The sequence below is a fragment of the Semicossyphus pulcher genome, unplaced genomic scaffold (genome assembly GCF_022749685.1).
Source record: "Semicossyphus pulcher isolate SPU_LCO1_2020_fin unplaced genomic scaffold, fSemPul1.0.p SCAF_18, whole genome shotgun sequence".
Taxonomy (NCBI): Eukaryota; Metazoa; Chordata; class Actinopteri; order Labriformes; family Labridae; genus Semicossyphus; species Semicossyphus pulcher.
In genome coordinates this window covers 26,012,286-26,026,361 of record NW_027211691.1, presented here as the reverse complement: position 1 = coordinate 26,026,361, position 14,076 = coordinate 26,012,286, and the positions used below count along the sequence as shown (strand labels likewise).

At 47.6% G+C, this 14,076-nt stretch overlaps 1 protein-coding gene across 1 annotated transcript in view; it reads right to left on the bottom strand.

Annotated features, from left to right (window-relative positions):
- The window catches only part of dnah5l (dynein, axonemal, heavy chain 5 like), a 57,169-nt gene that overhangs the window by 2,063 nt on the left and 41,030 nt on the right, over positions 1-14,076 (bottom strand). The window contains exons 67-92 of the mRNA XM_069667075.1: positions 13,932-14,053; positions 13,171-13,400; positions 12,551-12,709; positions 12,321-12,477; positions 12,075-12,220; positions 11,124-11,258; positions 10,057-10,158; positions 9,861-9,974; positions 8,381-8,548; positions 8,183-8,287; positions 7,854-7,967; positions 7,599-7,775; positions 6,706-6,900; positions 4,514-4,669; positions 4,174-4,356; positions 3,826-3,996; positions 3,433-3,684; positions 3,223-3,349; positions 2,957-3,078; positions 2,732-2,881; positions 2,431-2,595; positions 1,872-2,089; positions 1,085-1,140; positions 752-873; positions 426-576; positions 57-256 (exon numbers count right to left, since the gene is read on the bottom strand). Of these exons, the coding sequence (XP_069523176.1) occupies positions 57-256; positions 426-576; positions 752-873; positions 1,085-1,140; positions 1,872-2,089; positions 2,431-2,595; positions 2,732-2,881; positions 2,957-3,078; positions 3,223-3,349; positions 3,433-3,684; positions 3,826-3,996; positions 4,174-4,356; positions 4,514-4,669; positions 6,706-6,900; positions 7,599-7,775; positions 7,854-7,967; positions 8,183-8,287; positions 8,381-8,548; positions 9,861-9,974; positions 10,057-10,158; positions 11,124-11,258; positions 12,075-12,220; positions 12,321-12,477; positions 12,551-12,709; positions 13,171-13,400; positions 13,932-14,053 (3,997 nt within the window). The remainder of the gene's footprint in view (positions 1-56; positions 257-425; positions 577-751; positions 874-1,084; positions 1,141-1,871; positions 2,090-2,430; positions 2,596-2,731; positions 2,882-2,956; positions 3,079-3,222; positions 3,350-3,432; positions 3,685-3,825; positions 3,997-4,173; positions 4,357-4,513; positions 4,670-6,705; positions 6,901-7,598; positions 7,776-7,853; positions 7,968-8,182; positions 8,288-8,380; positions 8,549-9,860; positions 9,975-10,056; positions 10,159-11,123; positions 11,259-12,074; positions 12,221-12,320; positions 12,478-12,550; positions 12,710-13,170; positions 13,401-13,931; positions 14,054-14,076) is intronic.

Below are 14,076 nucleotides of genomic sequence, written 5' to 3'. Positions count from 1 at the left end.
AATGAAGCTGCTGGACGGTCACGAGCCCCCTGCTGTGTTTGTGAGCGCGCTCGGACCTCGGGGGAGTCGACCAGCGGCAGGGCCTCGATGTGCTGCAGGACGTCCTGCACCGTCTTGGCCCTGCTTGGGATGCTGTAGCCTTTAAAGAAGCAGAACTTGTCGCTGAAGGTGTTCTCACTAAACCAAACACAGGTGAAGGTGTTGAGGAGACATTTGTCCAAGTCGTCCGTCACCCGGCCGCCGTACTGGACCTCACCTGAGTGCGACATGAAGACACAGAGCCAGAAAGAAAGAGTGAATGATGTAATGAGCAGCTCCCCAGAGGGGTCAGAGGTTCAGTGTTTTGGTCAAGAGCACCATATGTGTGACTCTTGTGTGATGTTAACAGGAGCACTGTTTATTGGCTAGATTTAAAGAAGACCGACCGAGCATGTAGCGCAGGCAGCTCCAGTTGACTCCTCTCTTTGAGTCCAGGTCGTCCAGGTGGTTCTGCACAAACTGCATGCTGGAGGTGAAATCGGCCTGGTTGAACTCGTAGGGGATGTTCCAGCCGAGAGGACCGAACTTACGACGCTCCTTAAGAAAGGAAGGAGGAAGAAAGAGAACAAGAAAATAAAGTTTGTGATGTGAGGATCATCTTGCAGAGACTCTGAACTAAAGATTTGAAGTGTGTATTTGTTTTTTCGTCAAAGGTACATTGTCATTCTGTGGTGATGCAGGGCCGGTATCTGTCGGTTTCATGTCCACAGACCTGCACAGTGGTGTGTAGGAAAGCCACAGCGTACAGCAGAGGCTTCCACTGAGGCAGGTTGCTGATCTCCAGCTGATCCTGAGTGACCCCATTGAACGTCCTCTTCAGACCAGCTTTCATCCCTGATCAGGCCAATCAGTGAGCAGCAAAGGAGCAACACATGTATGTTAGAAGTAATCACATGAGAGGGAAGAAACTGACGTCAATTAACCAAACACGCACAAACAGACTGACTGTAAAGAGAACGAGAAAGCTAATATTTCACATATAAATCCTTACAGAGCAGGAGGAAGGACATTAAACACAACAGGATGTCAGAGAGGACTTTCTCACCCAGAGGAGGCTCATTGGTGAACTTGATGGAGGACTGGAGGAAGGTGATGGGGAATCTGTAACACACACACACACAAACAGGAAGTGTAGATGTGATGCAGACATCCTCACGTTCATCATCTGTAGTCATTGACCTTTCCTAAGTTTGTTCAGCTCATAGACTGTGTAGAAAACAGACGGAGCCACTGGAACGTCACCAACAAGTTTGTCTGCTGCTGTTTTGAAGCTTTTTGTCATTCTGGCTGTCATGTTGGTTTGTTGGAGCCATAAGGGTCCACATTTGGACGAGAGGGTGGTGCTGGAGAGGAATTAGGGCTGTTTAAGTTAAACAGTCTGTGCTCAGGGCTGATTTTTTAGCTTTTTTAACAAGTTAACAACAGTGTTTCCTTCAGAATGATTAAGATAGATATAAGAGCCAGCGATGTAAGCCTTAATATAATGTAAACAGGTGAGCTGTATAAAGATTCTCCCCGTACAGTTGTCATGAAGAGAGAAATGAGCTATAGAGACCCAAACTGTTTTTTGTACCAGGCTGTAAACATGTTTATTTCTGCTGTAAAGTTTAACATGGGGCTCTATGGGGACTGACTCACTGCTGGAAACAGCCTCAAGTGGACACCAGAGGAACTGCAGCTTCATTAACAGAAATTGATTTTAATGTAAATCTTAGAAACTATGACCCTTTCCACCTAGCGCCACCTTTCCATCTGACTAATAGTGAGACTGTCAGATCAGATACATCATCAGTTTGGTTTGTTGTGTTCAGGTGTCCTCACGGATCACTTACCTGGGGTGCACGTCAGTCGTCAGCCACACCCTGAAGCCTTTGTGTACGCTCTCTGGCATCGCCGTGGTGACCGTCTCCAGCAGCTCGTCCAGGAAGTCCAGTCCCAGGTGGCAGTTCTGGAGGAGGAGCCAGCCGCCATCCATCATGCTGTTGGCCAATAGCCTGCGAGCGTGAACCTCTTGGCCCTGCCCCATGGAGATGGGACGGCATGGCGCCCCCTGCAGGCAGAGAACGGGACTCAGATTTTTGTCTCTGATTCTGTTTTCCCTCTACTCATCCATCACGTCACCTGTCCATCATTTTTATATCTGAGGCTCGTTTGTTTTCTCAATTTTTAATTTTAACAAAAAGACGTCCATCACTGATGTTCTAAACCTGATCTAACCTGTATTTATCTATTAATGTCCTGTGCTCTAATGTTCGTTCTTTAATCCCCCTCATCTCCATCAAACTGCATCCATCTTCTATCTCCATCTATCGTTTCCTTTACTTACATCCCCATCCATCACATCCGTCATGATCTCTCCGTCCATGACGTTTATCGATTCGTTTCTTTCACCTTGTTCTTGGCGAGTCTCTCGATGTTTTCCGTCGGGTCGGAGCCCATCGACAGCAGACAGACCATCGGCGTCCTGCTGTCACTCTCGGCCAACATGGCGTCCAGGTCCAGAACCAAGCCTTCAGCGTACTGTGGACCCAGAGACTCTGAGATGTAGTGACGCGCCTGCTCAACACACACACACACACACACACACACACACACACACACACACACACACTTTTCAATATTCTCACACATCCTACTAAGTGATTTAAGTTCTCTTCCTGTTGACCTGTTATGAGGTGTTTAGCAGTCAGACCTGAGCGGTGGTCCGGTCGGGACACCAGCTCCGGATGAGCAGAAGCTTCCGGAAGGTGTCAAGCTTTTCCTCGTACCCATCAGGCAGAGGGGCGTCCTCTGGCGCCGGATGGTCAAACCAGGTCCTCCAGGCACGCTCGTTCTGGCTCACCTGGACACAGATTAACTTCAGTGGGTCTGTGTGTTCCACCTTTACCTGCTGTGATGTCAGAGGAAGTGGGCCTACCTGCGCCAGGATCTGGGTGAACGGCGGCAGGCTGGACAGCTGCACCAGGTTGAGCCAGGTCTGATCCAGGATCCAGCGCCGGGGTTTGGATTCTACAGAGTTCAGGTCCAGAGAGGCTCCGCCTACACACACACACACACACACACACACACACACACACACACACACACACACACACACACACACACAGCGTTTTCTGTCAAACTACTCTGTTAAAAAAGGGGGAGAACAAAAGAGGAGGAGGAGGTGGAGGATGGGTTTGTGACCTTTGACGAAGGTGAGCACCTCGGGGTGCGAGATGCTCCTGGCCTGGAGGTCGATCTTCAGAGCCAGCAGCAGAGTGAACAGCAGTTTGTGTTCCTCGTACAGACTCCTGGCTGTGTAACAGAACACCTGAGGGAGGGACACACAGGTGCTCATGTCTTTAACCGGCCGATGATTTGATGATGAATAAAACACTTGTCAGTGAACGTTACCAGGTATGTGAGGAAGTCGATTATGTTGCTGATGCGTTTAGAGGTGAGCTGGGACTTGGCCGAGTGCTGCATGGACGAGTCAAAGAGCCCCAGGAACTGTCGCAGAGACGTCTGGTACATGACGTTCACCAGCGACATCTCTACGATCAGGAAGTACAGGATGCTCCCCCTGGTGGCCACCGGCCGGTACTCCTCCCTGGCCTGGTTGATCTTCATCTCCGTCTCTGCTGCCACCGACAGCTTCTCGCTCACCTGGAAGACACGATGGTTTTATGCATCTTCAGCGAGCGTCCTTCAAGAGAAACATGTTTTCTTACGTTGCCACCTGTGGTTTATCTCTATGGAGGACAGAGGAATAAGAGCATTAAAGAGACTGAGACAGAGAGCAGGCACCTCCTGAGCAGTGGTCTTGGTGACCCTCAGAACCTCGATGAGAGACTGGTCCTCCACCAGCGAGCCCTGTGTGCTGGTCAGTCTGAACAGCAGACTGTCCTCCAGCTCCTGCATCTTCCTCTTGTTGGAGGTCACCTCCTCCAGGAGCTGCACTCGCTCCGCCTCCAGCTCCTGGTGGGACCGACAGGGAGGACAAGGTCAGAATCACATGTATGTAGCGGTTTAAGCCAAAGGATTGTATCATCCCACAGAATTGGATGTATCGTCTTAGTTTCAAAATGAAAAGTTACCAACATCTCAACCAATCACCGAACTTCCAATTCGTCTAATGCTAACTAATGAGGTGACCTGTTTCTCCAGCAGTATGACGCGGCCCAGCAGCTGGTCCTCCAGGCCTCGCTGGGTGACGGTGAAGTCGACCACGGCCGTCCTGGCGCTGACCTCAGGGCTGTACGCCGGGTTGGCCAGCTTGGTGGTGATATAGAGCGTGAAGCCCTTCATCACATCCACCTCCTTATCGCCCACCTTCACCTGCAGGAGGAGGAAGAGGAGGAAGAAATCACATCAGCTAACTGATGGTATGCTTCTGATACATTTTTAGGTTGGTATTTTCTTGCAGGTATTTGTGTGAAGCTCTTTTTTTTACCAAATACATTTAGAATATAAATAAAAGTCACTGATGTCCTACTTTATAAGTCGATCCAGACTTGATGTAGTTTTTGTCCAGTATGTTGTCCAGGACGGGGTCCAGTTCCTCTCCCACATCCTCCAGCAGCAGCGGGCGCCCCAGAGACAGACTGTCCTCCAGGTGTGATCGGAAATACTTATGGTTCAGAGACGTCACCTGAAACACAGAGAAATATCCACGAAAGATCTTAGGCCGGTTTTTATCCCACGTGTTTCTTTACACTTCTCACCAGCCGGGGGCGCACTGACATTTAGGACTCAGGATCAACAGGCAATGACAGGGGCTGAGAAACAAAGTCAACACAGACGTCCCAAACCTGCAGTTCCTCTGGTGTCCACTTGAGGCTGCCTCCAGCAGTGAGTCAGTCCCCATAGAGCCCCATGTTAAACTTTACAGCAGAAATAAACATGTTTACAGCCTGGTACAAAAAACAGTTTGGGTCTCTATAGCTCATTTCTCTCTTCATGACAACTGTACGGGGAGAATCTTTAGACAGCTCACCTGTTTACATTATATTAAGGCTTAAAGTGATGCAGCATTAGGGGCGTGGCCTCTTTGAGTGACAGCTGGGAGCTGCTAGCTGTCTGCTAGGTGTCCCCTCAGCTAACTCAGTCACTGAACGTAACCTCTGGGCCGTGTTTGTGCTGTTGGAGCCTTTTGGAGATTTGTTCATGTAAATATCAGACAGATAATCTGTGTGTGCGCTTTATTGGACGAACAGACCGTCCAACAACACTTTTATTTAGATGTTAGCACTGATTAGCCAAAGGCAATTTTAGGGGGTGGTATGGGGTGGCCGCGGCCCGAAATCGAAAGTGCTGTTGAGTGCACGCCAAGGCACCGCCTGCATCCCACTGCGTCCACACTGAGAGCACATGTAGCAGAGAGCAGACTTCAGTGTTTGAGAGACACTAGCAAAAGAATTGAAGACAAGTCACAATCAGAAGGGGATGATCTTCCTCTTCTTTATGTCTCTTGCAGCTCGTTTGTAGCACAGCCATATACCAAGTAATGACACAGGCAGCTTCGCTGGCTATTAGATTTACACTTAAATTACACCGTGCTGGTCCTCCCCTCCTCTGAGCCGCTGGGTAGAGACAAAGCATCACACTCGCGGGTCCGCGGGAACTACGCTCTGTAAAAGTCCTAAAACGCGAGCAGAGCTGGAACACGAGGACATTTAATTCACTGAGTCACAGCCATGTGAGTACAGGAGCGCTTCACATGGCCCGCAAGTGCTCACACGTACAGTGAACTTATATTGGGAGAGAAGGCAGGGACGGCTGTTACAGTGACAGCTCAAAAAGCTCTTATTAAGAAGTGACAGGAGAGTCTGAGCATGTGACAGCTCGTAGTAACAGGACACAACAGTTATTCTTTCCTATATGTCGTCATTTGTTAAAGATCCAAACATGAACACCGTCAGCAGGCTGTTGATCATTGTAAGTTAATTAATTAAACAGCATTCTATAGCAATGATTTTGTCCCTAACCTAACAGCTGTTCACAGACTGGGTGGGCTCAGAGTGATAAAACACAAGAGGCCTCAGTCTCCTCTGCAATAATTCCCTCACTGTTTAGAAATGGGTCAGCAAAATCACACACATATGTAATAATAAATATCAGCGTATGCGATAGAAGAGTGCCATTAAAATGAGCCGAAGCTTTTACACACGTTGTTGCTCTGGGGGAGCGAGCCCCCACACCCCCCTAGCCTGTGCTCCATGTGTTTGATGAAAGCCCTGAATAATCTGAACAATATTGTACAACATTATGTACTATTCTTCTAAATCATTGTTTTTCTTTTTCTCTTGATTTTGTGTAAAGAGAATGAGAAGATGCACAGCCAGCTGAGGCGGGATGTTTTCAACATGTGTTTCTAACTTGGGTTTTGGTGCCCCTATGAAAAACTCCCGGGGTCGCCGCTGTGATGAGCTAACTAGCTAATGAATTAGCCTTGAGCATAGACTGTTTAACTTTAATATCTCAGTGCTTGTGAAGCCCTTGCTCCTCTGCAGCTCCACCCTCCTGTCCAAATATGGTCACTTCAAAACAGCAAGATGGCGACGGTGATATGCTCAACTTGAGGCTTTACAGAGTCGAAAAGCCAATGGGTGAACTCACATGGGCTATGATGATCATGTCTTACAGTCTGTGCTCAGGGGGTAAAAAGAAGCCCCTCCCCCTCCTCACCTTCAGCTGCTGGTCTCGCTCTCTGTTCTGGATCCAGGTCTTGCCCTGGCCCTGGGGGTCAATCAGCAGCGGGTAGCGGGACGCCTTCGTCACCACGATGCCGTTCTGGATGGACAGGTCGTCGCTGGGTAAACCCTGCAGGTTCCACTCGCTCACCGTGGCGTTGTCCACCAGCATGCCGATCACATTCAGCTCCTGCAGCAGAGCGGGACGTTTATGGTGACCACATAACTTCCTCACTACAGTTCCTATAACCTTTTTGTTCCCTGAATATTTTAGATTTGCCAAATTCTTCCCTTAAGGACTTAAGTACTTACATTTACTGTTGATTTAACACAGATATATACGTACTTATCTTTTAAATCCTCCTCGAAGCTTGCATTTAAAAAGCAGGCAGGTTGGAACAAATGCTGGAGTTGAATTACCAAAGTAAGTAAATACAGGTAAATATCCAAAGTATTATTGGTACAATGAGACAGATTTGTCACCGCTGAAGTAGAAAGAGGAAAATCGAATCAAATGTATTCATAAAACAGGACAAATAAAGCAAAAATAGTTTGTCTGTATAAGCTGGTTTAAAACAAACCATTAACTTAACTATGTTGACTCCAGATTACGACGCACGTTCTGTTCATTACGTCATTATTTCCTCCACTCTCACAAGTTTTCACCAAAGTAAACAATTGATTCGTTGGATATTCTGAACGTGAAACTCAAAGCACAGACATTTTCTCTTTCTCTTTTAGAAATCATTAAAAACAATATTTACACAAGTTTAGTGACAGGTAGTGAAAGGTGTCTTTTCTCTGCACTGACTCTGGGTGCATATTTGGGTTGTACAAAGTACGATGGTCCATAAACTGCACATGTGGATTAGGCCACACGGGTCTTACCGGACTGAAGGGGATCAGCTTCTCCTGCATCTCTGTCTTCCACAGCTCCAGCAGCAGGCTGCGGTACTCCTGGTTAAAGGGCCCGGCGTAGGACAGGAAGCCTGCGGACAGGAGGACGTCCCCCACCAGGTGTGTGATCTGGGTCTGAAAGCCGGCACTGCTGTCCGTCCAACGGACCTGAAACACAAATGTAACAGCAGAGAGAGAGAGGGAGGGATGACTGATGGAGGGATGATGGAGGAGTTCAATGCTGACCTTCTCTCCGCCCAGCCCGTCGATCAGAGCCGTAGCGTTGGCCATCTTGCGGCGGCAGGCCTGAGCGTCATCCTCCAGGTCCTGCTTCTCCTTCATAGCAGCGTCGTAGAGCGCCTGAAGATCAGGTCACATGACGTAAACGCTTATTTACACATAAACATAAACAAATGATTTAAATTATACACGCAAGAACACATGTCACAAAGTCAGATGGACGTCTTCATTCATTCATTTCACGACTGTCTTCACCATCTTAGCCTAAAGCACAAAGGTGCAAAGTGTGTGTATGTGTGTGTGTGTGTGTGTGTGTGTGTGTGTGTGTGTGTTACCTGCACGGCGTCCAGCTCCTGCTGCTTAGCGTCCAGCTGTTCCTGAGCTTTAGCCAGTTCAGTCTGAGCCACCACCAGCCGAACCTCCTGCAGGGCCAGGTTAGCCTGCACGCACACACAAACATATGTAATCATCCCTGTGTGTGTGGGTAGTCAGCATCTTGTCGTGTTGCAGTACATCCTGGACTGTGTTCGTACCTTCAGCGGCAGCACCTCCTTGTTGATGGCGAAGAAGTCGGCCATGGCCTGAGTCCAGGAGCAGAGTCCCGCCACGTTGCCGCAGATCCTTTTGGCTGACTCCAGGTTGTAGTCGTCCATTTCCAGGTAAGGAGCCATCAGCTCCACCACCTCCTCTGTGATGGAGTCCTGCAGCACAACACACAGTAGAGACGATACGTTTTATCCCCCCAGGGGGTTCACCACCATATAGTGCAGCTATAATAACTTGTGATGGACAAACAAAGGTCGTCCACTAAAAGTTGTTGTTTCCACTGACAGGCTCAGATTGTTCTTCTAAGTGTGTGACAACATGACAGAAAGGATCCCTACAGAGATAGACCTTTTTGTTACAGAGGAAGATGATTGTTTTAACCACACACAGACGTTACATCGCTCTCTGCACACACACCAGACTCCATTCAGAAAAACACTGATTTAAGCTCACAGAGAACAGGAGGAGCTGCTGCTCTGCTGCTTGTGTGACTTTGGTGTGTCAACGGGTTTTAGTTTAGATCCAGCACAACATTTGTGTAACACACAAAAACACAAAACAACAGTCCAGGCAGTGAGATAAAACACACACACACACACACACACACACACACACACACACACAATAATAGTTCAGGGTTTTTCCAGCTCTAAGCACGCTGATGACCGATGCCAGCTCCATTAATCCACAGCTTAGCAGGTATGCAACACACACACACACACACACACACACACACACACACACACACACACACACACACACACACACACACACACACACACACGTATAATAAAAGCAGGTGATGACTGTAGTGTGAGAAGGGGAGAGGGGAGTTTCCCTCTGACACATATTTTTTTGCAGGCGTCACTTCTTCAGAGAGCTGTAACTGATATAAGTGATGCTTCTGAACACAATGTGTCATCACCTTTTCAAGAGTAATAACAGAATATTAACCCCCTGATTGTTATGTGTGTGACAACATGACAGAAAGGATCCCTACAGAGATAGACCTTTTTGTTACAGAGGAAGATGATTGTTTGAACCACACACAGACGTTACATCGCTCTCTGCAGACACACCAGACTCCATTCATAAAAGCACTGATTTAAGCTCACAGGACACAGGAGCTGGTTTACTGCTGCTTTAACTGTGTTGGTCTAACTAACCTCTCTCTTTATCCTGTTGCATTACTTATGGTTGTTTTTGTACTTGCAGTGTTTTTCAGGGTTTTTTTATTTCCACATCGCTCCATTGTCGTATTTGTTCTGGACTTTTGTGTGTTTTTGAATTTGCTGCCTGTTTCTCCTGTTTGAAATGTTTGGTGCTGCTGCAGACGTTTGCACTTCTAGGCCAACGTATCTCTCTCAGAAAGGAGATTTCAATCTTAGGGACCTCCTGGAGCAAGAAAATGAGTGAAATAAATATACATTACATTTGTATACATTTAAAAATGTACATGTTTGAGACCTTGCTGAAGTTGAGCAGCATGCTGAGGAAGGCAGAGTTCTGCATCAGCTTCATGGCCTCAGACCAGGAAGGGCGCAGACAAGGTCGCTCAGGGTCAGAGGTCACTGTGTCAATCTGAGACAAACAGTGAAAAACACACAGATCAGGAAAATGCCGCCCCAACATCTATTTTACATAAATCTATTTCATTCCAGACCTTCCTCTGGAACAGCAGCAGCACAGCGTCCATGATCCTCATGATGAGATGCGGAGGCTTCTGCAGCTTCCTCACTGTGGCGATGTCGGCTGGTTTGATGGTCTGAGGAGACACAGGAAAAGGTATCTACAGGTAACGTTTGATGAACGAACCAGTCATCCAGTAGTAACTTAGGCCGGGTTCACAGCAGCCTTGTTTAGGCCAATTGAACCGAACCCTGGAGCGTTTGTCCCCTTGGTGCGGTCCGTTTAGGTGGCGTGAACGCCGGAATGAAACTCTGCTGCTGACCAAACAACCGGACCATGGTCTGCTAGAAAAGATGGGTCCCGGTTCGTTTCCAAACGAGCCACGGTCCGGTTTGATTCTGGTGAGAACGTAAGCGGACTTAAAGTAGGACCAAATACAGGAAACAAACCATGAAACTGCATTGTAGTGTTTACGGGCGCTGACATGTACAGAGACACGCAGCGAGATGAGCAGAGGACAGACGTCGGGGAGCGATGAGGAGATAGAAATATGGGCGACCAAACAATCTCACAGATGCTTGTTGAAACACACGAGAACACGGAGGTGTTCAGGCGAAAGGAGATGGAGCTGATCGATCTGTGGAACAATGTCGGTTAAAAGTAAAAAACTCAACAACAAAACATTAAAGTCTGCAATCATGTTGAGTGTGATCGATCAGTGCGCTCTCTCTCTGTGTTTACTTCAGGGAGTTTCCCACGTGGAAATTCTGACCAATCAGAGAGCAGCTTCCCGGCGCATCTAAACTTTTGGTCCGCTGTTAAAAGCTGCCGTGTGACACAAACCAAACTCCAGGCCAAATGCAACTTTGTACTAATTTGGTCTTTGATTGGGACCAAACAAACGGACTTTAGGTGTGAATGTGCTCTTGGTGTTTCAATGTCATGTGGACCATGAACACCTGATTTACTGGGCTTCATCGCCCCCTGCTGACTGGAGAAGAGGTCAGCAGATGTATGTTAGTTTGAAGCAGCAGCACAGAGAGGAGGCGTGTGTGTGTGTGTGTGTGTGTGTGTGTGTGTGTGTGTGTGTGTGTGTGTGACCTGCAGTGCAGCCTCAGCAGCCTCTAGTGCAGGTTTTGCAGCTTCCAGTTTGGACTCTGCTGCTGTTTTATCGGTTTCAATCTCGTCAACGATGAGCTGAGCCTTATCCTTCACCTTCTGCACCTGCTGCTTCACCTGAACACAGAGAGAGAGAGTGAGAGAGAGAGAGAGGTAGAATATTCACCCTCTTTTAGCTCTGTTTTTGGTCTCAGCCACCTTCTGAGCTGCTTCATGCTCCACCGTGTTCACCAGGTGGTCTCTTACTGTGTCTGTCTACTCTTTCCTTGTGTCAATGTCACATAGACCTCATTTAAGAGGTGGACGTAGTCACATGACTTCTGTCCTTGGTTTGATTTGTGGACAACCACTTTGTGATTTAAGCCGTCACCATGTTGATGTTATGGAGCCAGAAGTGACCATATTTGGATGAGAAGGAAGCTGGAGAGGATAAGCGGTTATCAGCTAACGCTAGTACTTGCTAAGATAGGGATCTGTTGTTCATTGTCATTGTGATAATGATCTGGATGCTAATCAAAGCAAAAAAACAAGCTTGTAAGAAAACCATACGAGCAGTCCACTTCTCAGAGCGTCTTTAGGAACAACAAAACGTTGAGCAAGACACTTTTTAAGGTGGATGTGGCAGTGACCTGTCAATCACAGGTAGCCCCGCCCTAACCCCTCCCCTCTTCCTGGTCTGTGTGACTCTTAATGGGAGCATCAGTGACTAAATGAACATCATGCTGTGTTGAAGAAGACTTGAAACTAGAGATTGAGGCGAAGAAGCTCCTCAGATTGTTACAGAAATACAGATTTATAGCTTTCAATCTGTGAGATGATTTCATCAGTGAAACACTGAAAAACATAGAAGTGAACTTTTTCACATTTCTAATGTGCTTTAAATGTTTTAGCCCACTACACGGTGAAGTTATGTCTCCATGTGTTGTGTCTGACCTTTTCAGCAGCCTGAGCTTTAGCTGTGACCTCCTGCAGGACTTCCTCTGCCCTCTGGGAGGCGACGGCGAGCTCCTGCTCCTTCACCACCAGCTCCTCAGAGAGCTGAGACACTGACTGCTCCGCCTCCATCAGTTTACACAGACCTGCAGGCAGCAGCAGAACACAAACAGCACATGATGCGCTACTGCTCCAACTCCTGTCTACAGACCTGCAGTGCATCATGGGAAAAGACCCCTGGTGTACCTGTCTTCATGCGCTCAGCCAGCGTGCCGACGTGAGTGATCTTCTCGGCGTAGATGACCTTGTAGCTGTCGATGAAGGACAGGTAGGATTTGGGCGTCACAAACGTTTGACGGCGGAAACGCTCAAAGTACTCCGCACATTTCTCCGCCACCTGGTCCTACAGGAGAGACATGTGATCAGTCAGGTGAGCGTGCCGACGGAAACACACCTGATCTCAGAGGCAGCACTACCTGGAAGGTTCCCATGGTCATCACCACGCTCTGCTTCACGTCCCCCGAGCAGCGGAGGTCCTGGTAATGAGACAGGAAGTGATGCGATACAGCCACCAGGGCGTCCCGAGGCCAACGCTGGAACCAGTCCACTGTGCAGCCCGAAATCAGACCTGGGAACTGTTCAGGTCAAAGGTCAACTTTTTTTAAACATTGGCTCTAAATGTCGAACAGGTAAAAAAGTGTGTGAATGTCTCCAGTAGATGTGTTCATCCTGCAGCAGTGAAATAGGCTGTAATGGCTGCAACATAATCCTTGATGGGTCAAAGGTCGTCCACTAAAAGTTCTTGTTGTTTCCACTGACAGGCTCAGATTGTTCTTCTAAGTGTGTGACAACATGACAGAAAGGATCCCTACAGAGATAGACCTTTTTGTTACAGAGGAAGATGATTGTTTTAACCACACACAGACGTTACATCGCTCTCTGCAGACACACCAGACTCCATTCAGAAAAACAGTGATTTAAGCTCTCAGGACACAGGAGCTGCTTTTTACTTCTGCCTCATTCACTTCGTGTCCCTGCTGTGGACCAGAAACTCCTGTGTTCTGTAGGTAAAATGACCTCATGTTTCTGGCCTCACCTTTAAGGCACGAGTCCGAAACTTTTCCCCGACGGGCGAGAAGCAGAGGACGACGTGGAGGTTGCTCCTCACTCGGGACAGGAAGAAGTCGTAGAGGTTTTCGGAGGTCGGAGGTCGGCGAGGATGCTGTCGCTTCATAGCAGGAATAAGATCCTGGGTGATGTCGTCCAGCTCGTCTCGAGCAAACAGGTTGGAAACCTCCCCGCTCGCCAGGACGTTGTTCATGTACTCTGCAGAGGAGAAGAGAGGTCGATCATGACGAGTATCTACAATATCTGCACAACTAGACAACTACCAGGCCAGTGTCCATGAAACGTTATTGATATTCATAATATGCAGAGGATGACCCTAATTATTTTAATAAGACAAAATAGTAATGCAGTTTCCTGATCCAGCTCCTCATAAGATTTAATTTGAATAGAAACAGGATGTTACTCTCTGGAGCGGCAACGATTGATCTATTCATCCTTCAAAAGAAATTAGTTGCCCATTGTTTGGATAATTGACTGATCAAACAAAAATGTGAAACATTTGCTGGTAATTTGCTGAAACTAAAAAATCTTGGGTGGTTGGACAAAAGAAGCGATTTAAGGACGTTTATTGGTAATTTATTAAGAAGGAAAGTAATCATGGTTGCAGCTGTAACTTGCTCTGTCCAACAATTTACTGTTGATGCTGTAACAATGCAGTTTGTGGGGCATGTGTGTTGTGTGTTAATGTTGTTATAATAATCAATAATAAAAGAACAGGCGGTCAGGTACCGAGGAAGGCTTCGTCCTTAATGTCGTTGTCGGTGAAGAGGAACGTGACTCCTTTTCCCTGCTGACCGGCGATACGGTACAGAGCCTTCAGATCCTCCAGCAGGTTACTGCTACTGTACGACCTGCAGGACACACACACACACAC